The sequence below is a fragment of the Westerdykella ornata genome, assembly GCF_010094085.1.
Source record: "Westerdykella ornata strain CBS 379.55 unplaced genomic scaffold EI97scaffold_1, whole genome shotgun sequence".
Classification (NCBI taxonomy): Eukaryota; Fungi; Ascomycota; class Dothideomycetes; order Pleosporales; family Sporormiaceae; genus Westerdykella; species Westerdykella ornata.
Window position 1 is genome coordinate 1,309,742 of NW_022986851.1, and position 20,084 is coordinate 1,329,825.

General features: G+C 50.0%; 5 protein-coding genes across 5 annotated transcripts; 3 read left to right on the forward strand and 2 right to left on the reverse strand.

Moving 5' to 3' along the window:
• Nucleotides 1–1,024: 1,024 nt before the first annotated feature.
• Nucleotides 1,025–3,476, reverse strand: EI97DRAFT_409570 (dihydroxyacetone kinase). The gene is made up of 4 exons (XM_033796672.1): nucleotides 3,288–3,476; nucleotides 2,586–3,139; nucleotides 2,345–2,538; nucleotides 1,025–2,298 (listed from the first exon to the last, which is right to left on the reverse strand). Exons 2-4 carry the CDS (start codon nucleotides 3,055–3,057, stop codon nucleotides 1,183–1,185), a joined length of 1,782 nt encoding a protein of 593 aa, XP_033658614.1. The 5' UTR covers nucleotides 3,058–3,139; nucleotides 3,288–3,476; the 3' UTR covers nucleotides 1,025–1,182.
• A 414-nt stretch (nucleotides 3,477–3,890) lies between these two features.
• EI97DRAFT_491111 (uncharacterized protein) lies at nucleotides 3,891–5,424 on the reverse strand. Its single transcript, XM_033802252.1, has 3 exons — nucleotides 4,970–5,424; nucleotides 4,346–4,917; nucleotides 3,891–4,292 (listed from the first exon to the last, which is right to left on the reverse strand). Exons 1-3 carry the CDS (start codon nucleotides 5,205–5,207, stop codon nucleotides 4,098–4,100), a joined length of 1,005 nt encoding a protein of 334 aa, XP_033658615.1. The 5' UTR covers nucleotides 5,208–5,424; the 3' UTR covers nucleotides 3,891–4,097.
• A 1,589-nt stretch (nucleotides 5,425–7,013) lies between these two features.
• Nucleotides 7,014–8,350, forward strand: EI97DRAFT_409575 (NAD(P)-binding protein; the record flags this gene model as incomplete). The annotated part of the gene is made up of 3 exons (XM_033796673.1): nucleotides 7,014–7,572; nucleotides 7,646–7,762; nucleotides 7,850–8,350. Exons 1-3 carry the CDS (start codon nucleotides 7,276–7,278, stop codon nucleotides 8,348–8,350), a joined length of 915 nt encoding a protein of 304 aa, XP_033658616.1. The 5' UTR covers nucleotides 7,014–7,275.
• Nucleotides 8,351–10,211: 1,861 nt separating this feature from the next.
• EI97DRAFT_429157 (uncharacterized protein) lies at nucleotides 10,212–12,148 on the forward strand. The gene is made up of 4 exons (XM_033797378.1): nucleotides 10,212–11,156; nucleotides 11,296–11,413; nucleotides 11,469–11,543; nucleotides 11,596–12,148. Exons 1-4 carry the CDS (start codon nucleotides 10,640–10,642, stop codon nucleotides 11,909–11,911), a joined length of 1,026 nt encoding a protein of 341 aa, XP_033658617.1. The 5' UTR covers nucleotides 10,212–10,639; the 3' UTR covers nucleotides 11,912–12,148.
• Nucleotides 12,149–18,943: 6,795 nt separating this feature from the next.
• Nucleotides 18,944–19,252, forward strand: EI97DRAFT_438483 (uncharacterized protein; the record flags this gene model as incomplete). The annotated part of the gene is made up of 1 exon (XM_033799502.1): nucleotides 18,944–19,252. The coding sequence occupies one exon, from the start codon at nucleotides 18,944–18,946 to the stop codon at nucleotides 19,250–19,252; it is 309 nt and encodes a 102-aa protein (XP_033658618.1).
• Nucleotides 19,253–20,084: the final 832 nt, after the last annotated feature.

The window sequence follows — 20,084 nt, forward strand, 5'->3', positions numbered from 1 at the left end:
AACCAATCCTAGGCATGTGTCAAGTCTGCGTACTACAAACCCCTCACTGCATCCATTCAACGCAACCCCGGAAACTCTTCTTCTTCTGCGGATCAAGAATCGGCAAAGCCACCAAAGCCTTCGTCAACACGAAGACCAGCACCGGCTGGCTCACCGTCAGTGACGCCGAGGATCTGGAACGCAAAATGATCGACGAATTCAAGTGCCCGGCCCTTGAGATAACGCGCAAGGTACGCTGCCGCTGCTGGAAGCCCGAATGTAGGGGCTCTAGGAAGTTGGTATGGCCAGACGACTGGAACCAGCATCCCGAGGTGAAGGCTCATATCATAACCGCCTTGGAGCAAACTCCGCGAACTGCTGTCCCACAGATGATCATCGATAGGGACGAGTCGGATCGGATTTTTCATCCGAGCAATTTCCCCTTCAGCTACTACGAGGTTGCGAATCAAGGTTGAAAAGCCTACCCTGGGTGTCTAAGGAGAAGGAATGCGATGTTTCACTGAGAATCTAATCTCTCATCACCTTCTTTCTGCTTATACCCATTTCCCTTTGTGGTAGCTCTACTTCCTTCTATTTGCGAATTTCACTGTCTCGTCATAGAGACGCACGGTTGAAATCGCAACTCCTTGAAGGCGATTCTCATTTTCCAATTTCCTTTTCAGTTCGGACCTCTCCCGCGAATCTGACTCTGAATATCAATGCACCGAGTGTGCATATATTTCAGCATAGATGGATATCTGGCTGATTTTTACTTTTCTTTCATGATCTGCGATATCAATTTGGTATTAGGAGGGTCCAGGTTTGAGTGAGCAGAGCCATCTTCCTAGGGTTCTAGTTAGGCGTATTCAGACGGGTGCACCCTTATGGCCGAATTATTGATATACGATATCCACCACCTTGCGTCATGTCCGTGGTTCCTAGTATTTCTTGTACGTTGGCACGAAGACCGTCGATGCAGGCACTGCTGAGAAACAATCTGTGGATTGTTATCGGAATGCTCCTCATTGGGTTTGACCTTGAAGGACACGAGAAAACGTCGCTCCATTTACACCGAGTGATAAATAATCCTAACCTGTTTTATAAGAAGACATGGTATCACATCAACTCAACCCTCCCCTACACGCGCAAGGACGCAGCCTCTCAACACTGCAACCATCCATCCCCCTACCTACCACCATCAAACTAAGACTCAAACCCCTTCAACAAACCCGACAACCACTCCCCCGCCGCATACGCGCCCGGATCAGGAACCCGGCTCCTCTCCGCCCCCATCTCATCACCAATATACGTCGCCCTGCCAAACTTGGGCTTCATATCCTTGGTCGCCTCCGCCTTCTCGCTCGCCACCCGTACACTCTTGGCGAAATCCCGCGTCTCCTTGAACGTCCCGATGAACGGGATAAGCACATCCATGACCGTCCTATCCCCCTCACGAGCAGAAGTGTAATTCTTCAGATTCTCCAGCGCCTGCGCAGCAGCCTCCGACACGGTCGCCACATCCAGCGGCTTTCCCTCCTTGACCGTCGCGGTCGCAAGCGCGTTGGTGAAGGCCGTGACGAGGATACTCAGGATAGCGCCGAGGGAGCCACCGGCATCTTCGAGGTTCTCGCCGATGCTTTCGAGCAGCTTGATGAGTGCGGGTGGGGATGCTTCCACACTGCTGATGTTGTGGAGGATGGATTTGCAGATGCCGGCGACGGCTTCGCCGCAGTCGCCGTCGCCCATTTGGAGGTCGTATTGCGTGATTTTGGGTTCGGCTGCGAGGCCGGCGTTGCATGCGTTTCTGAGGGCTGGGATGAGGTTGGAAGGCATGGCGGGGCCTTGAAGAGCTGCGTCCGTGTTCTCATCCGCCGCATGCGCCTTCTTGCGGAGCTCTTCGGTCTCCTTGGAGTATTCTACTGGGACGTAGTTGTTCTTTGGCCAGGCTGGCGCGTTGGTAGGTGCGTCGAGGAGTTCAATGATTTCCTCGACCTGAAGCCCCATGGATTTGGCCATGCCGGACATGTTGCCTAGGGTGATGGAGAAGCCCTGGCCGTTGAGTGAAGTCTCGAGGATGCCGGCGTAAATGCGGGTGGGGACGATCTTCCAATCGCGTCTAAGGACTACCAAGGTGAGGTTGACCATGGCTTCGAATTCGAGACCAGAGAGACCGCCGAAGTTGTTGACAAGCATCACCACGTTGTCATTCGGGTTGAATTCGACGAATGCGCGATCTTTGTCGTTGGGATCCAGGAGGTATTTCAACATCTCTTTTACTATGTCCTCGGCGCTAGGCATGGGTGATATCGTTCGAAGGCCCTTGATGACTTAGTACGAGCCAACGTGCGCTGAATATTTGACTTACGGGTTCGTTGTGAATGCCCATACCAAGAACACAAGCACCGTCAGGCACGGATTCGAACGCCTCTCTGCCGGGAACGTGGCAGTGATCCAGACTCGTACCAATCGTCACCAGCTGCGAGTTTCCAAGTTCTCCTATTTGCCGACACCTCTCAAACGACCAACCTTTCTGTGAAGCCGCACCGATGAGCTTGATGACTGCCACCGTCAGCTATATGTAGGAACAGCTGGACAATATTCCGTACCGAGTAGATTACCAGCCAACCCTCTCCTTCCGACCTTCTCACTCTTTTGTCTTCCCAGCGCCGCATCCTCCGCCATGCATACGACATCCACCTTATACCCCAAAGCCTGACCCTTCTCTCTCGCCAGTCCGAAATGCAGCATATCTCCCGTGTAGTTTGTGATGCACAATATAATCCCCTCGTTCGATGGTACGTTCTTGATTCCGGCCATGATCTGCTTCGTGCTCGGCGACGCAAAGATCTCTCCGCAGACTGCTGCAGACAGCATGCCGTCGCCGACGAAGCCCGACCATGCTGGCTCGTGCCCGCTGCCGCCTCCTGATATTATTGTGACTTGGGAAGGTTTGTGAGTGCGTGAGTAGACGACGCGGTGCGTTTCGTCGAGGCCCATGTGCGTGTTTCGTGTGACGAGGGAGTTGAGCATGTGTTGGACGACGCCCTCGGGGCTGGAGAAGAAGTGCTTTCGCGACATGGTGTTTATGAAGGGTTACTGCGGAGAGGTTCGAGTATGAATGTTGAGCAGCTCTACTGAGGATGATGGTATATAGCAAGATCTAACGGGTGTCAGTGTTAATCTTCAAGTGCAGCAGGACAGTGACAGCAGTCTGGCACATGGCACAAACTGAAGAAAGGGGCTGAACATACAAGACAAATCACTCAAGCTTCAAAACAGGGCAGAAACAGGAGAGCGGGAGATTATACCTATTCACCCGGGGCGGGAGGAGGTTCTGTATATATATAAAGAGCTGCCCCGCGTTGAGCAACACCCCTCAATAATATGCCGGGAGCTTGCATTGCCTGTTTCGATCGCCCAGCGCTTCCGAAGTTCCACATATACCGGTTCCGAAAATGTCGGCGTGGGACTTTTTGCTGGGACTGCTGGAAGGGGCATGGTCGTGTGTGGTGAGTTGGAATGCACCTGGGCAGAAGAGCTGCGGTTGCGCCGGCTTGTCCTGATTAGGCAAGTCCGATGGGAATGCTCACAAACACTCGCATCGGCGCCGCCGTGGCGATTGAATATTTTGCGCTCCCAGCTTTTAATAAAAAATGCTATCGTGTTCCAGGGAAGTAGATATCTGAAAATCGTGAGAGGACTTCTGTAGTGACTTTCAATTCGATGGACGTGTGCAACTACGACCAACAGAGGAACTTGCCGAAAGGACTCCATGATGCGATTAAAGATCTGGATGCAGCTGTCTCGGTATGGGAAATTCCTACACTTTTCGCATCATCTTTCCTGCTCCCAGAGGATGTGGGCTGAGCCAGTAAATATAAAATCGATGGATCTATTAATAATTATAATATCCCGTCGCTTAAACGCCTTTCCCAGCCTTCGTAACTCCCTCGTTCCACAACAAATCAAGAGATATCAAAGAAGTACTCAGCTCATGGGCAGGTCTCCATGCCCATCTGCACCTAGCTACTACGCCAAAGCTCCGAGCCATGCAAACCAATCGAACCGTAAAGAGATATTATTTGTGGAAGACGAGATCCATGAGCCGCCTCCAATCACTAATAACCGACAGCGGAGTAATGTGACGCTCGATTTTGAGGTAGGGGTTGGTGATATATCGATGGTGTATACTCGGAGTCGTTGTACACGGTTCCGCGCTTGTCCTCTTCGGGGAGGAGTTCCTTGACTTCCCAATTGTGCTGCTTGACGGCAACGGAAAATTCCAAGTCTTCGCGTGTGATCGAGTCCCAATACTGAGATGTTCTGTTAGACAAAATGACAAACGTGAGACACTGAGAGTACATACCTTGTACACCATCATGACGCCAAGAAGATTGCAGATTGTCGCGAAGAAGAGCCCGTCCAAATAATGCTGGACCTGATCGCATATTGCCTCACTAAAGACGTAAAGGCAGATCTGGCCAATGACGAAGAAGAAGACGCCGAAAATGATATCACCGAGGGGCCAGCGGTCCTCAAGGGTTCCCACAACGAGTAGAACCTGGCTGCACACGTATACGAACAGCTGGATCGCGTTGACAACGTATAGCACGACGAATACGCCGATTGGATGATCAGGCTTCAAACCAGCCCAGCCCTTAAAAGTGAGGAGTGAGACGGCTCCGCTGATGATAAATATGCCGAGCGAGGATAGTCGTAGTAGCCATACGGATAGTGTTGTACCGTCTTCGTAGAGCTGAAAACCGACGAATCCGTTGATCATTAATGAAGTGCAGAGTGCAGAAGCGAGACCACATTGCGCAGCGACGAAATACGGATAGACGCCAGACCCTGGTGCAGTGACGCCAGCGTCAACAATGAGTGATACGATGGTGAGGAGCATGTAAATGTAGAAGAAAGTTGTGATCTCCTTGCGACCTATATCCGTCAACACCATTCCAATGTAACCAGGGCAGCGACTACAACATACCAACGGCGGTAAACTTGGACCGGACGTGTATGATCATGATAACGGTCATTATGAGGGCCAAAATATGCATGAAGTCGTTGGCGCCCTGGAATATGATTGTGTTTGCTAACTCTATGGTCCGCGAGTAGCATCTTGCTTGTATGCCACTAGCACCAGCGATCTGTGAAGGCGGACCAACCAGTGGACATAATGGTATCGCCGCCTTCGTGCATATCGTCATGAAGTCCCCGAAGCCCATCTTCGCTGCGGGTGCGGGGAGGGAATCTCGGGATGGTGGTATGGTTCTGAGATTTGAGGAGGTAACGACGCCGTGGTGTCGTGAAAGGAATACGCGAGACCAAGACCACCGTGTGTAGCCGATGGCAGCGAGCGACGGACCGAAACGAACGAGGGCAGCGGGAGCGACGCAGAACGAGGGTAGAGACGGACTTGATCTGGACGGTTGGTGGTTGTTGTCAGGGAGTTCAGGAGCACGGGTGCCAAGAAGTGCACGAGCCACATAAAAGGCTTCCGTAATCAATCCGAAACTGGGAACCGACTGCAAGACGTCAAGGCGACAATGTCGACGCGGTGGTTCATGTTGTATATGCTCCGTGATAATTCACAGAAAACCCCAATCTATCCGCACACTCATCACACCTTAGGGCCCGCAGGACCGGGTAACAAGATGTGAAGGCAGCGCCCACAGTTTTGTCTTCCCATAAGCCTGGAAAGTCAACTCCGTTCACTCATCGCTTCCTACCAGCTGCTAGTCCCGTGGGAAAAGAGCTAAAGTCGGAAGTTGTGCACTAATACAGTCTCTCAAATCTACGACATCAATGGTGTCCTCTTACTCCTCATTGTGGGGATCCCGTGCTACGAATCAATACGTAATTTTCAACTTTGGATGAGACATATCAGCCCTAGGAGAGGAAGCAGAACTCACTATGGTACCAAAGTAATTGACGCCCTTCTCATACAGATTCTGCGTTTTCTTTGGACTACAAAATTACACAGCAAAATCAAAGAGCTTTTGGAATTCGCATGTCACACTATCTAGAACTTTTGACTCCGGGAATCACGAGGGTAGCTGTCCGCTGTTGTGAAATCTTGGGAAACTCAGCTCGCCGAACTTCGTAATTGCTCCTTCGCTTGTGGGAACCTCCATCTCTCGCCGGCGGTTGCAGCAGTAAGGTAGGGTGGGGAGCTTCAGCCTTTCTACGCTTAAAGGGGGCTCAGGTCAACTCGGTAATGCACGATGATGATTGACGGCTTCATGGGGCCACCAAGGAAGTATAAAGAACAGAGGAGACAGGGAAGAAAATGGAAGGCCGTGCAAAAGTGCACTGGCTCCGGATGTTTCCTTGTAACGATTGTGCGCACACCCCAACCGTGCTTGAGCGTTTCTTAGCGTTTCCCTCATGACTTTGGTTTGCTAGAGCTGTTGAGGGAATAGGATGGTTTACCCTTAAGTACAAGGTATTTATAACGGGGAAAAGCCGGGACTTCCCGACTCACTGCTACAAGGGCGAACCAACCTCATATACGTAATAACAGCTTGCCGCCGTCATCCCTGTTATGACTTCCGCTGCAGTAGATGCATTGCATACTCGTGTCTCCCAGCTCATCAATGACATGTCACCATTCGCGACCGAAGAAAAAGCGATGTTGGCGAGTGAGCAATTCTCCTTCCCCCGATGATTAAGTCGACCTTGCTGAGTTCCCTAGATAGCTTAGCGATTGTCCTTAAAAGGAAGTGTGAGGTCCCAGATCTCAAATACCTGACGCTTGCCGTAGTTCGGAGTCACCAATCTCCCAGACGAATGCAGGTAGCATTGGTGGATATGGGGTGGGCACAGGGCGGACGAGTGTTGATATACGGACAAAATGCCGATAGCCGAGAGGAAGCATTCGAGAATTTTCGAGAGGCTGTTGAAGTAAGCTTGGATAGCCTCTTGAGGTAGTGCGTTGGTGGGTTTGTTCGAGGAGGTCGGAGACGTGTCAGGAGATGCGCCACGAGAGACTCTGCAGCCACGCTAATGGATTCTCAACTACCGTTTGGACCCGTGAGATGATATCTAACTCAAGTAATCACAATCGTGAACCTCCTATCTGTACGATACCCAACCAGGCTTCTGTTCTTGTCCCAAGACACCGTGATGTTCAATGGAAAGCGGCACAACGATGGTTAATGGAGGGTTTAGGGTGGCATAGCACCCTTCTCCACCACACGGTATAAAAGCAGGAGTGGAACCGGAAGGTCTGGACCAGAAACAAAATTAAGCAAGGGAAACCAGTCACCACTGACGGACTCAACTAGTAACATCATGCCGCAGCTCACTTGGCTCATTAGGGGTTGGTCAAGCCGACTTGGGGAAGCTCTCCTTTGCAGCATTCTTGCGAGAGGGGACAAAGTCGTCGCTACCACTCGTGGGAATGTTTCCCGAATATCCGCTCTTGCTGAAGCAAGAGCAAAGACGTTTAGTCTTGATGTCACGGCACCTCTGCCCGAGATCAATGCCGTGATTCGGAAGGTGCTCGAGGACGGCCAAATTGATGTGCTCGTAAACAAACGCTGCCTACATCGAAGCTGGCTTGGCCGAAGAAACCTGGTAAGCACCATTGTCTCTCTACCTGACGATTCCGTGCTTGTGCGGAGAGGAGCGCTGAACGGCACACTCACCACAGCTATGAGAGCTACTTAGCTCAGTTGAGACAAACTGCTTCACAGTTGTTAAGATGACGCAAGCAGTTCTCCCTCACTTCCGTGAGAAAAACTCGGGGACAGTTATCTTTGTCGGCTCGTCCGGAGGTGTTGGGGCGAGCCTGGGGCAGATCCTGTGAGCTTCCCATATGACCGATATCATTGCTGAAACTTGTCCAGCCTATTGACTTTGGTAGTACTGCGGCACGAAGCACGCACTCGATGGATGGTATGACTGTTTGGAGCAAGAGGCCGCGCGCCTCAACATTAAGAGCATCATTTCGAGCTCGGCTTTCTCCGTACGAAAGTGCTTCGCTTCCGAGAATATAAAGAACCAGTCCACCCCAATTCCAGACTATGATCCTGTGCGCAATGCCGTAGCAGAGTTCGTGCAGCACATTAATGGCAACCAGCGCGGAGATCCGAAGGAAGCGGCGGAAGTCATGATTGATGTGGTCAAGGGTGAGGGAAAGGCTGACGGTAAAGTAATGCCTGAGCGGCTGCCCCTGGCGCCGGATTGTCTGGCGACGATAAGGAAGAAATGCGTGAGAAACCTGGCAATTTGCAATGAGTGGGAGGATGTCATTCGCAGCACAGCAGAGGAGGTAGAATGCATTACCTATGTATCTGCAGTTATCTGTCTACCACTGGTCAGTGAATTTTACTGGAACATTTCGTTCTCCCCTTTATGGACTTAGTTAGACCAGTCATAGAACGCGTGCAGACGAGATGTCCATCGGTGCCAGGTCGTTGCAAGTGTTGGGAGGCTGGGCACTGTCGGCGGATGGTGAGAGCGACGATGAATAAGCCACGGAAGCACGTGCTTGAAATCGGCCAAACTTCGGGATAAGACCGGGTTAGTCAGCTAGCGCGTCTCGGGTCATATTTATATCGCGTTCTGCCCTTCTCTCTTCCTCTTTTCTTTCTTCATACTTACCTTGCGGGAATCGCGGCGCTCATGAATACCGTCGATTATCTAGCATCTCCTGCATAGCACAACGCGGAGAGATGCTTGATTGAATCTCCTACGGGGGCTTCATCCGCATAATTTTTGCTGGCGCTCACATGCTTTTCATTGATTCTGCTGCCTTGCGCGGTGAGTTGAGGAAGAGATTTTTGAGTTTGTGAGATGACTCGCCCGCAAGAGCATGCTGCTTCTCTTGATCTCGCTCTCAGCACGACTCGTAATCGCAATGCAGAACAAATCTACTATCCGTAAGGAGAGAGGACAATCATGGACGCGTCGGACTTGGCTCACTGTTGTTGGCTGGACGCGCCGATCCCGATTCACAACTTCCACGTCCATCTTTCGAGGCGGTTTCTGTTGTTGATCCACCGGCGAAGGGGCACAGCAATGCCACGGCGATGCTTTTCTTCGATCCAGATCCTCAGCAATCCTACCAGTAGGGTAGTAACTTCAACAGCCTTCCGATACTACGATGAGCCTATGCCGGCCGCCGCGCAAAGCCGGTCGACGCCTTGAGACTGCCCACCTCTCGAATCGCCCGCCATTGCCCGAAACCCAAAAGCGCTCGAAACGGGTACCAACGACGCAGGCCCTGACGCATACATAATTTGAATTGACAGAGGAGGTGCAACACTCGCAGAAGGCATCACATGCAGCTTCGCTCCGTTTCCTCAGGCTGTCAGATTCGCTCCACACTCGGTGTCTGCATATTTGGCAGATCATAACCTCACAACAGCCGAAAATGGCGTACGATTTGAATATTGCTTTTGGCGGCCCGCACCGGCTAGTCGTGCTTGGGTTTGCAAGTTCCTTATTGATGATGTTGAGATTATTAGCCTCACCGAACTGCACCACCACACCAACAGTACACAGTTACGAGAGTGCTGGGCTGACGTTAGCAGCCACTCTGCGGGCGAACTCTCTGGGGCTGGCCTGGTCGCGATGTCACACAACAACTCCTGAGTCCTGACATGCTCCTCACCCCATGCCCAGGTGCAGTCCCAGAGACATGGGATCCGAGCCTCCTGCAGCTGTCACCCGGCATGGAATACCAGGAATTGTATCCCCCTTGAAACGGACGACCCCGGAACCCGGGGCTATAAAAGCTATCATATGTGCGTCCAGCTTAAAGTCCTGATTCCTCTGCGCCACTGGCGGTGTCTCGTGAACTTCCATCTGCTCCCCTCCGCTATCATGTTGAGGAGTCAGTTCAGTTTGATAAAGTCGACTTCATTGCTGAACTGCAAGGTGCCGCGAGTAGCGATACAAGTCGTCCTCGCATTTGCTACGGCTTGGCAACAAGACGCCTCTCGCTTCGTCATGGACAAGAATTTCAAGTTCTCATAAATATGAAGGAAAGCTGCTGTAGTTCTAGACGGAGATTGGCCCAACGTCCTGGTCCCGTGCGTGGTGCAGCTGGTTGACTCGTAACAGTCTCGTTACGATGATCCTTCCATACCACAAGATAAGCAATTGGGTACGAACCACACTCCCCATGCAGGTCACACCGTTCATCACACATCCCCACACTCGGCTCCCGGCATAGATACTCACCGTGACCGAGGTCTTCCACCTTTTCTGGAAGGTATCAGGGGCCTCAATGCAAAGGGGTGATCCAATGAGAAGATTACATCCCCAGCCCGCTAAGGCTCCAGTCATGTCATCCTCCTTAGAAGGTAGCCCTCGTCGCAAGGTTTGAGATCCCAGAAAGCTAATAGATCCTCCAAGTATCGCCTAACGAATGGTTTCCTGGGTTGGACGTTCGTAGTTCTGGAACAGAGATGCAACCCTATGTCGAAGTATCAGGTTCTGTGCTTTCCCCGCCCTGAACACTTTAGGACTGTGACGAGGTCTGGAGCGTGGCAGGGTAAGTGAGAGAACGGTGGAGGCCGCACAGACAACCAACACGTTCGAGTGAAGGGATGGGGTAAAAGGTGGTTATGGCTCCTGTCTCCCCAGATTTGGAGCGGGTCTCAAAGGTGCAACTCTGAACATCACTCACTCTCCAGTCTCCGCAAGAATGGCCGACAGCAATGGCCCAAAGCTGGTCATCTCCCTATGGGTCATGACTTCAGTCTCCTTTCTGTTCATGAACCTGCGATTCTTCTGCAAAGGCGTATACACACGGCAGCTACGGGTCGACGATGCGGTGCTGTTATTGTCCTGGTTTCTGACCTTGATATACACGGCCCTCATCACTGTGTCCGCCAAATATGGCATGGGTAAACGACATGACGATCTGGATATGAGCACCTTTGTCCTCATGTACAAGTTCCTGTTCCTGGGCGAATTCTTTACCCTCCTCGCCATTCCAGCGTCGAAAACCTCCTTCGCCATCACCCTACTCCGCATCGCAACAAAGAAGTGGCAAAAGGCGTTCATCTGGTTTGTCATTGTCACGCTCAATATTGTCTACTGGGTTTGCGCGATCCTCCTTCTGGTCCAATGTCAGCCTATCGCAAAGAACTGGGATAAGGACATGCCTGGGTCATGCTGGAATTCGAGTTATCAGGACAACTATTCGATATTTGCAGGCGGTAAGTACCGTGTTTCGCTCTTCCGATGTGTTTGACGTCAGTTTCCTTCATATTCTTTCGTGGTCAGATGTCAAGGATGCGGAATAGCCAAAATGTAGTTCCCGTTGTAGTGTAAGCCTCTTCTTACTTACGGCCGCAGCATACTCCGCGCTCCTCGATTTCGTGCTGGCGACATTCCCATGCGTCATCATCTGGAACCTACAAATGAACAAGAAAGAGAAGATTGGTGTCACCGTTGCAATGAGTCTTGGATGCCTGTATGCGTTTCCCCACCACCCGCCGTCTCGGAGTGAAAAGCTAACTTTCCCCCCGTGCCGGTATCACCGCCTCAGTGAAGACATCCTACCTCCCAGGTGTGGGCAATTTCAAGGACCTCACCTACGATCTGTACGTTGACTCTTCAACCTAACAATACAATCCCTTTCTAACACACCTCTAGCGCGGACCTCCTCATCTGGAGCATGGCCGAAGTCGCCGTCACCATCATGGCCGCGTCCATCCCATTCTTCCGCGTCCTCCTCCGTTACGTCACCTCGTCATACGTCCGCTCCAAACCACAGCCTCACAGCTACCGACTCGAGTCCTATGGTGGAGGACGGAGAAGCGTCAAAGAGATTGTTACACTCGGCGGGCAGGACGACGACTTAAGTGAGCGAAGTATTTTGAGAGATCCGCAGAATGGGGCTCTGGGAGGCCATGGAGCGATAGTAAAGAGTTCGGAGATTAGAGTCGAGTTCAATCAGAGAAGGGCGTGAGACTCTGAGGGATCGGGGGTCGAAGGATAATGGGGCATGGCTTATGATGGCGTTTTTGGTACCACATGGAGGTTTTTTGGTTTTTTCTGGGCTGGAATAAGGTGTGTTTTCCACAGCTTTCCCGTAATAGCAAGGGTAGTTTCTCCCTATCGGTTGGTCCACGCCGCCTCAACAAACATGCAAGAAGCTTCCCCTTATTGGACAGCTGCAATTCTGGTTTTATTACTCCAAATAGAGCCATTTTATTTACGTTAACAGATGGGGCAACTGCGTACCCACCCTATATGTCATAAAGTTTAGCTGAACTACCATATTTGGTGGCAAGGCGTGCTAATTTCACGGTTGGAAGTGTCAATGAACCCCGAAGGTATTCGGAATCTTCACGAGCGCGCTGCAGATATTTCAGCAAAAACATACCTGGGTCAGCACTCAGACCGGAACTCTGGCGGGCTAAGATTGCAAGTAGAGCTGGAATATCGCTTGTCACGTGGGTGTCACGTGCATGTGGTTTCTATTAAGATATATAAATCCCACTGCTCGAACTTTTCTATCTTTCATACTCATCGTTTGTAAAATCCACGAAAAGTTCAAAAACGAAATGGATGCTGAGCATGCTGGCTTCTTCCCAAAAACGAAACAAAGATACCTCATGAAGTTCGCCGAACAACATCAGACACCTGAATTTCACATTCAAAATGACCGATATTTGAAACATGTACCCAGGTGCTGGAGAATCCAAAAATGGGCGCGCATGTTTTGCACGGACTTGTGCTAAAATCACTGGCGACAGGATAATGTTCTGCGAGCGCTTGGGCTCCTCGAATCTCAAGAAAATTTATCAGCTGGTCTGCATGTGGTGATTCGAGCAGGTGGTCACAGGCGCACAAATTTGACACGGTGCTGTCGAAATCTTTAATATCGCTGTCGATGTTTGATAAGGCTTGTGTTCCTAGTCACTTCCTCCAATTCGCCACCATGTTTCCGTTTGCTGGTCGTGGAAGGATATAAATCCCCGTCTCCGTCGGCCCCTTACGCCTCTCACACACTCAGCTATTCTGCTTCTCAGAATAACCACCGCCCATCTGATCATGGGTTCTGTGAACTGAGCATCTTCCCGAAACCAAAATCACAAAGTTCATGTGGCGATGTTGACAAATTTGCTGCTTTGTACAAAATTACCCACCAGACACGTCATGAGGGTGTTCTTGTCGTTCGCACTTCTCGTTCGATTGCGACAGCTTTCGAATTACGCCCGTTCCCAATCATGGGATTCAGATTCCAGTTTTCTGAAAAGTCCAACCTACAAGGGCATGGAGAAGAGGCTGGTCAGGATCGCTCATGCTGGTCCTCTTCTCCCGAAAATTAACTCTATCCGCATTTTCTTCGCGGCCTGACTCGAAAAGAAAGCTGAAGACCTTAATGTTTATCCCTACCCATTAGCAGACAACGCATGCGAAAAGCTCGACAGAAGTTGATGATATCATTCTATGTTCTCTTGATACAGTTCGATACCATCTGTTGACTGTATGCTTCGTAGAGAAGGAAAGATACTAGCGAAGCGTCATGGAACCGGACTCTTCATTGAAGGAAATACGAACATGCGACACTGTCCAAAATGACTTATGTCTGTTTCTGTCCTCTTAACTCAGTGTTCCTAATTTTCAACAATGACGTCTCATCAACTTTCTCCAAACCTGGGCAACTCCAATAATGGAAGGGTTCAAAACTTTGAGTACCGAATATCCATGGGCTTGCAGAAAAAAAAATGAGGATATTGATGCCCATGTACTTCTGGTTTCTAGTCTGCCTGTTATTCCTGACTATAATTGCGACTCTATCTCCGCCAGTGGATCCAATTGTCCTAGGGTCTAAAACTCCAGTGACCGCGGATGTGGCGTGACCATTTCATCTCTAGACATCAAAGTGACAATTGGTAGCTGAAATGGTTTTCCGGAGTACCGCTCGCCACATTAGACATGGAATCGCGACCAGAGTTTGCAGCCTACCATTCGAGCACTCCGTCAGCGATGTGAATTGCACCATCTCCCGGACAGTGTGTACTTCTCTACGCCTCAGAATCAGTCATGACTTTCCGAGTTGGTCAGTCCTTAATGCAACCAATCAAATCATAGTCTACGACATTACGCATAAGTCCTCTTTTCGAACCATGAGTTGAGCATCCCTGCATTGAAACAGCAAAAGCATACACCTCGAACGAGATGACCACTTGATAGCCGGATGAATCATGGTCCAGCATTCACAGGAAAGATATAGTCAACATCTGATAGAGTACACTGTCTGAACACTGGATTGGCGCGTCTTACCCACGACACCATAAGCGTGGAAATGGAAAAGACGCTTCAACACGGATTCCCCAATGGCTCAAGTGCATGTTGATGAGTAACGTGTCTCTGAGACCTCTTTCGTCAAATCTCTGGCTCTGGTCGATGATGAGAGAGGTATTAAGAAGAATGAGAACACTTCACCGCCGGACCTGAATGTTGTGAACTGGTGGGAGATGGATTGGCAGTGCTGATGCTGGCAGTGCCTTGCGGTTAAATTCTGGGTATCTGCATGCTGGCTGTCCCTGTCTATGTGAACGATCAGAGCTCGAATTTACCAACACAACCCATCCACAGGGGTATGCACACTACCACACCCGCAATGAAGCCCGCGTGCAATACTGAAAGTTGGCGAGAAAGTTCTTCATGATTATTCCTTACGTCCACTGGCAAAGATATACCGCGCAATGTCCATGTGAAAGGACAGCCAGACTTCCGAACTGAAAAGGTTGCGTGGAACCCCACGGTCTTAAGGAATAAATAAAATCAAAAAGCGCTTAAATCACCCAAGTATGGATCTCATCGGGATTGTACAACGTCGCGCCTTCTACTCCATCGTACCTTTCCCAGCGGAAGAAGTGAACTAGCGCTCGCGAGAAGTTACCCTACCTTTGGTACAACAGGACTCAATGTTATTCCTAAAACAAGGTGTATGTACTACTACAGCGTAAGGTTTGAATTAGCTAACCTTAAGCTTAGTTCAAACTACGAGGCTTTGTGCACGTACAACAAACAATCCCATTGCACAGAGGCGCGTGCACTCCCAGGATGTACCCGTTAATACACCACCACCGTCCGGATGGGAATCATGGGATCCCTAGACGATAACAGTTACGTCTTTTCACCTCCAATAACACTAAAGTCCATGTGGTTTCTTTAGGAGCCTAATATCAAAACTACCGAGTCGCGAAAGCGATGAGAAGGAGGAGCCAATTTTAAAGCGCATATGCAAGCTCCGCTTTCCTAAAAAGTAATCTTGTCTTATTCTTATGGGGAATTTTCTATTGACCACGGATTACGAAAAGAGACTGGAATCAGGGTACAAGTCATGGTCGGTGTCGATCCTTTGAAGACTTCCAATCTTTCGAAATGTCGACAGCGAAAGACTTGGGAATGGTACACATGTGGTCATCCCGAATGATGATGCTATAACCCACATGTCCACATAGTTACGTTGCATTTCAGGGTCGATGACGCAAGGACTACCCTGACGGAAAGAAAACGATCTAACTTGGAGAGAGGTACCGTATGTGTGGGTTCTGCTGGGCACTGGGGCATTTGACATCAGAGCCTGGTTACTCTCTACCCTGGTAGGACGCTTCAGCTAAGATGAAAATTCGAAAGCAATGTTATGGCAGAAGATGCCAATCAGCGGAAATTGCCATCGAGAACGCACATGCTTGAGCGCCTAGTGCATCGGTATAAGCGGAAGGCAACATAGATGACATTTGAAAGACTAAATCCGTTCGAAACAATTAGATGAACCGCATTGTGGAAATGTAAGCCACGGACACAGAGAATGAGTGCGCAAACTTACCACTCTCGCAAAGAGACCATACCAGTATTTCGCATGAAGAGCCCATATGAAGGCAGGCAAGGCACAAAAGATGCTGACTTCTATGAAAAAAGCTGGCAACGACACTATGCACTCCAGAGGCGCGACTGCAGAGCTCGTACGCACAGATGAATCTACATTGGTTCAGGCACATGTGGCAAGTTGACGAGGGCATTGCAGAAGATGTCAAACAATCAGATCATGTAAGAAGAAGAACTGTCTCCCAAGATGGTACAAATTCCCCACCCATCTAGCGAAGTGTCGATGTGAGTACGCACAAAACACGAGTGTCCTCGAGCGAATGCTGTCTGCCTGCGGTGTTGAATAACATGGACGCAGAGATCATGGGCGGAAAGACCCATGAGCAGCGGAGAGATATCTAAAGGGACTTCAACTTCAGATTTGAGTAGCAATTCCGGCTAACCCCCCGCCATGGACCGACGGCACCAAACCAGAACATAACTGGAACAAAACGGATCGTAAAGGACTTCTGCGACGTGAAGAATATATGCCTGTACGAACCCTAACTTTCATTCTCAACAGACATGTAGCTAGAAACAAAACACAGAACAACGACAAAGCAAGAGCCAGCCTCTAGTGTTGGACTACCTCGAAAGACTACTAGAATGGCAGTAGTCACTGATATGGCACGACACAGGGGCAAAGATAAGCACGATGACACCCATTTCCAACGACGATTCTGGAAGTGTTCGATGGGGAAGACACCCAAGCAACGTCGATGTTGGCATAACTTAGGGCATCATCTCAGGGTCGAGTAAAATGACGCCCCTGTTTTGACGTGATATCACAGCCACCTGTATGAAAATGGCCACCAACTGCATGTATGAACCTCTTTATTATAGAGCTCGAAGATTCGCAATTGAACATGTTTTTCTTTTGAATAAGAAAAAGGCAGAGGAGGGAGAGATGCAGCATTACAACCTAAAGCTAATACACAGGGATAATATGTCGCAAGTGGGACGGTAGCACGTCGAGAAAGAACACAAAAAAGAAACGAAAACACGGTCCTGGCGAGGTCATGTCGGCGAACTCTTCCGGCTTGACCTTCAATAACGAGAATCGGGAAAAACATCAACGCTTCTCCATGAGAAAGAACAACAAAGTAACACATACAACGACCGGTCAATGGTTCTGAAAGAGGCCAGGATGACCGTCCTCAAACATACCGCATCTGTTATTTTTAATTACGACGCGCCGGGCACGAGTTTAGGAGTTGACTTTCTAAAATCGAAGACTCAGGTTCGATGTCGCGTCCGCGAAGTAACTTGACAGAGGGCAGTGTGGTTCGAACCACTCAAGACTGACAGTATGTCGGGAGGGCTCCGTTGTCCCGGCGGTGGTGAATCCATGCGGCCCGCTATACATATACATATTGAAAGAAGAATAAAACACACACACCGAGTCGCCATGTTGATTAACGAAGTACCAAGCCATCTACAATAGCATAGTAGGAAAGTAAAAAGGCATCTGGTGTGTCTCGACGAGGTGCCGATCCGGGAACACCATTCAGAAGAGCCCCACAAATTTAACACCAAAGTGTATCCTGGCATCCCCAGGAGACCGCCGGGAGCTGGACCGACAATTCGACGAGCTTCATGAACAAGGAAAGATGATTTTTCCGACCGCTATACACCTTTCCCAAGGTTCCCATTGGAGCCCCAGCCTTCGTACGGTGGAGAACAATTACCGATGAAAAGGGTAACATCAAACGTAAAGGAAGATTTGTGTGATCACTTGCGAGAACCCGGTCGCCCTGGTGAGGAACGACACGGACGACAGCATCGCGATCGGCCGTAACACCAAGCTGGGAACAGTGCGAGCCGCCGACATATCTAGAGTATACGCAGTCGCACCAGAGCACCCTCACTAGGAATTGGCAGCTCTTCTGTCTCTAGCTAGGCAGCCCGGTAAGGAGACTAAGTTAGAGAACGGAATAACTATTTATAGAGATCCTGTAGAAGATTCTGATGCGATCCGTCGCCTTGATAAAGTCGCGATGAAGTATCCCCGCCTATGGAAGGACAAAAATGAGTGCATCAGAATTCCGGAAGAATTACAGATGAGAGTTCCGCTTCGTCCAGGTTGGGAGGGCATGACCTCCGGGTCTTCTTCGTTTTCGCTCCCGCTAGTGTTCTCCAGGATGCAAATTTAAAGAAGATGGCTCCATTTTGAAGTGCTGTTTAACATAAAAAAAAAAAAAATTGAATTCAAGTTTTTATGTTCGAGACAACGAAACGGCCAGATTAAGAGACTTGGATACTAAATTCGCCAAAAGAAACAGCAATGCAACAGTGACCTGACAGCAATTATAGATTCGCCCCTGGTCGATGTTCTCCACTCTCCCGTTGTTTCCCCTGGAGCACTGGCAGCCCGTATTGTAAACCCGATTATGTTTTATATACTTTTTCTAGGCACCGCCTCGTCCTACGTTACCTATAGTTTTGGTAACAATAGAGCGAGCACTAGGTCTCCCCTTCTAACGCCTACACCTTAGTTAACTAACGCTAGAGCTAACTATGCATGCCCTTTCTTCCTTTATCTAATATAGCGGCGTTACCCCCTAGAACTGCCTGCTTACTCTAGCATCTACCTAGAAGCCCTGCAAAGATGGGCCATGTCTAGATGTGCCTGCGCGCTTCCTACTACTGTACCCCCACTGCCCCTACAAACCACGTCCGAAGCCTCCTTCCCCGAGAGAAGACGCTCACCGGTGCTTGGACATACACAGCAGGGCCCCTGCAAGGCAATAATAGCAACGATGCAACCAATGTATTCGATGATTTTGATTGGTTTGCCGTATTACTTCCGTACTTCTTGATTACTTATCTACGTTGGAGGGTGTGGTTGATGACCGCAGGCGGCGTCGAATTAGGGCAAAAATACGAGCGAGGCCTTTCAGCTCGTCCGGGATGCGCAGGGCTCCTCACAAAAGCGAGGGGTCGGTATCAGTAAACAAGTTGGAAGGGAAATTGTTTAAAACTTTCTTGTGCTATAACGTCCACGCACTCCCTTATACCGATTGCAATAGCCAACTCGAACTCACCCAAAGCCCGCCTACTGATTTCACCCCAACAACACGCACCAAACGCGCATCACTCGCCCTCAAAAAGCACTATGGCGACCACCACCACCTCCTCCAAATCCAGCACCATCTTCTCTACCTTCCTCAACCTCCTCGCCGTCCTCGCCCTAATCGGCATCCTGATCGTCGTCGCGCTCTTGCTCAAGGAAATCCACCTCATCTCCAAGGATATCGAGGACATCTCCGCGCTCTTGCTCAAGGAAATCCACCCCATCTCCAAGGAAATCGAGGACATCACCACGAAACTGTCTAAGGTCATCACGCCAGGTTATCCACGTGATTCCATCAATATACAGAATAGCGAAAGGTCGCCTTGGTATGTGGAGGTTGTGAAGTCGTAGAGTGGGGAGAATAGAGACGGGGGGTATGGGGAAGAGTTTGATTTAGGGTTTTTGATAGAGAAGAGAGGGGAACGACAAAGGTAGGGCACGCCATGCGGGAAGACTTGTGAGAGTGTGGGATCGAGGCGGTCTGGGGTGTGGCGGGCGAGGCAAGGGTGTAGGTGAAGGAAGGGTTTGGAGTATCTGATGAAAGGCGCACGACTATTGATAACCGGAATTAGTTACAATGATATCCTTTTTCGTCTACGGGGACAACGGGGGAGTAACGAGCATCGGAGACCAAGGACTTCCAGGTATGCTTGGACTTAGAGCCAACGCCATGGATCCTGTTCCTCTGTGTCTACCTATGCGAAGCGACCTCTAGTAGTGCGCCTCTTGTGTTTGATGACCTGCAAAGTAGGGTAAGCTAAACAGACAGGCATAGAGAAGAACTTCATTTAAGGTTCTATATGAGTACGGGATCGACATCTGCAGATGAGGTTCCTGCTAGGAAGCATTGGTTCCGAATCCTGGATATGCATTCACCGTTTATGCGCCTCTTTTCTTTCCCCTGCTGTGTCAGGCGGACGCAGCGCGAAAGTCGGAGCCTGGCGTTGTCTAGCAAAGCACCCTTCAGCTGCGGGGATGCTCGCAAACAACACCAGTTGTCGGTTGTAGTGTGGTGTCGTCGAGGTCGTCTTTCACACTCTCTCTCTCGATACAAAGACCCCATTCCCTAAACGGGCTAGCGAACTTTCCCCACGCCAAGCCCGGCGACCCCGGTCCGCTATGACTCGCACGCACAACAAACAGCTCCCATCAGTGATTCAGGAGCCGGCCTCTTTCTCCCAAA

Coding starts and splice junctions, on each gene's coding strand:
- EI97DRAFT_409570 (XM_033796672.1), bottom strand. CDS start 3,057: ATGTCGCGAAAGCACTTCTTCTCCAGCCCCGAGGGCGTCGTCCAACAC. Junction 2,539..2,585: donor GTTGGCTGGTAATCTACTCG/GTACGGAATATT, acceptor TGACGGTGGCAG/TCATCAAGCTCATCGGTGCG. Junction 2,299..2,344: donor TGGGCATTCACAACGAACCC/GTAAGTCAAATA, acceptor TAAGTCATCAAG/GGCCTTCGAACGATATCACC.
- EI97DRAFT_429157 (XM_033797378.1), top strand. CDS start 10,640: ATGGCCGACAGCAATGGCCCAAAGCTGGTCATCTCCCTATGGGTCATG. Junction 11,157..11,295: donor CTATTCGATATTTGCAGGCG/GTAAGTACCGTG, acceptor TTACGGCCGCAG/CATACTCCGCGCTCCTCGAT. Junction 11,544..11,595: donor AAGGACCTCACCTACGATCT/GTACGTTGACTC, acceptor ACACACCTCTAG/CGCGGACCTCCTCATCTGGA.
- EI97DRAFT_491111 (XM_033802252.1), bottom strand. CDS start 5,207: ATGGGCTTCGGGGACTTCATGACGATATGCACGAAGGCGGCGATACCA. Junction 4,918..4,969: donor GTCCAAGTTTACCGCCGTTG/GTATGTTGTAGT, acceptor TGACGGATATAG/GTCGCAAGGAGATCACAACT. Junction 4,293..4,345: donor GCGTCATGATGGTGTACAAG/GTATGTACTCTC, acceptor AGAACATCTCAG/TATTGGGACTCGATCACACG.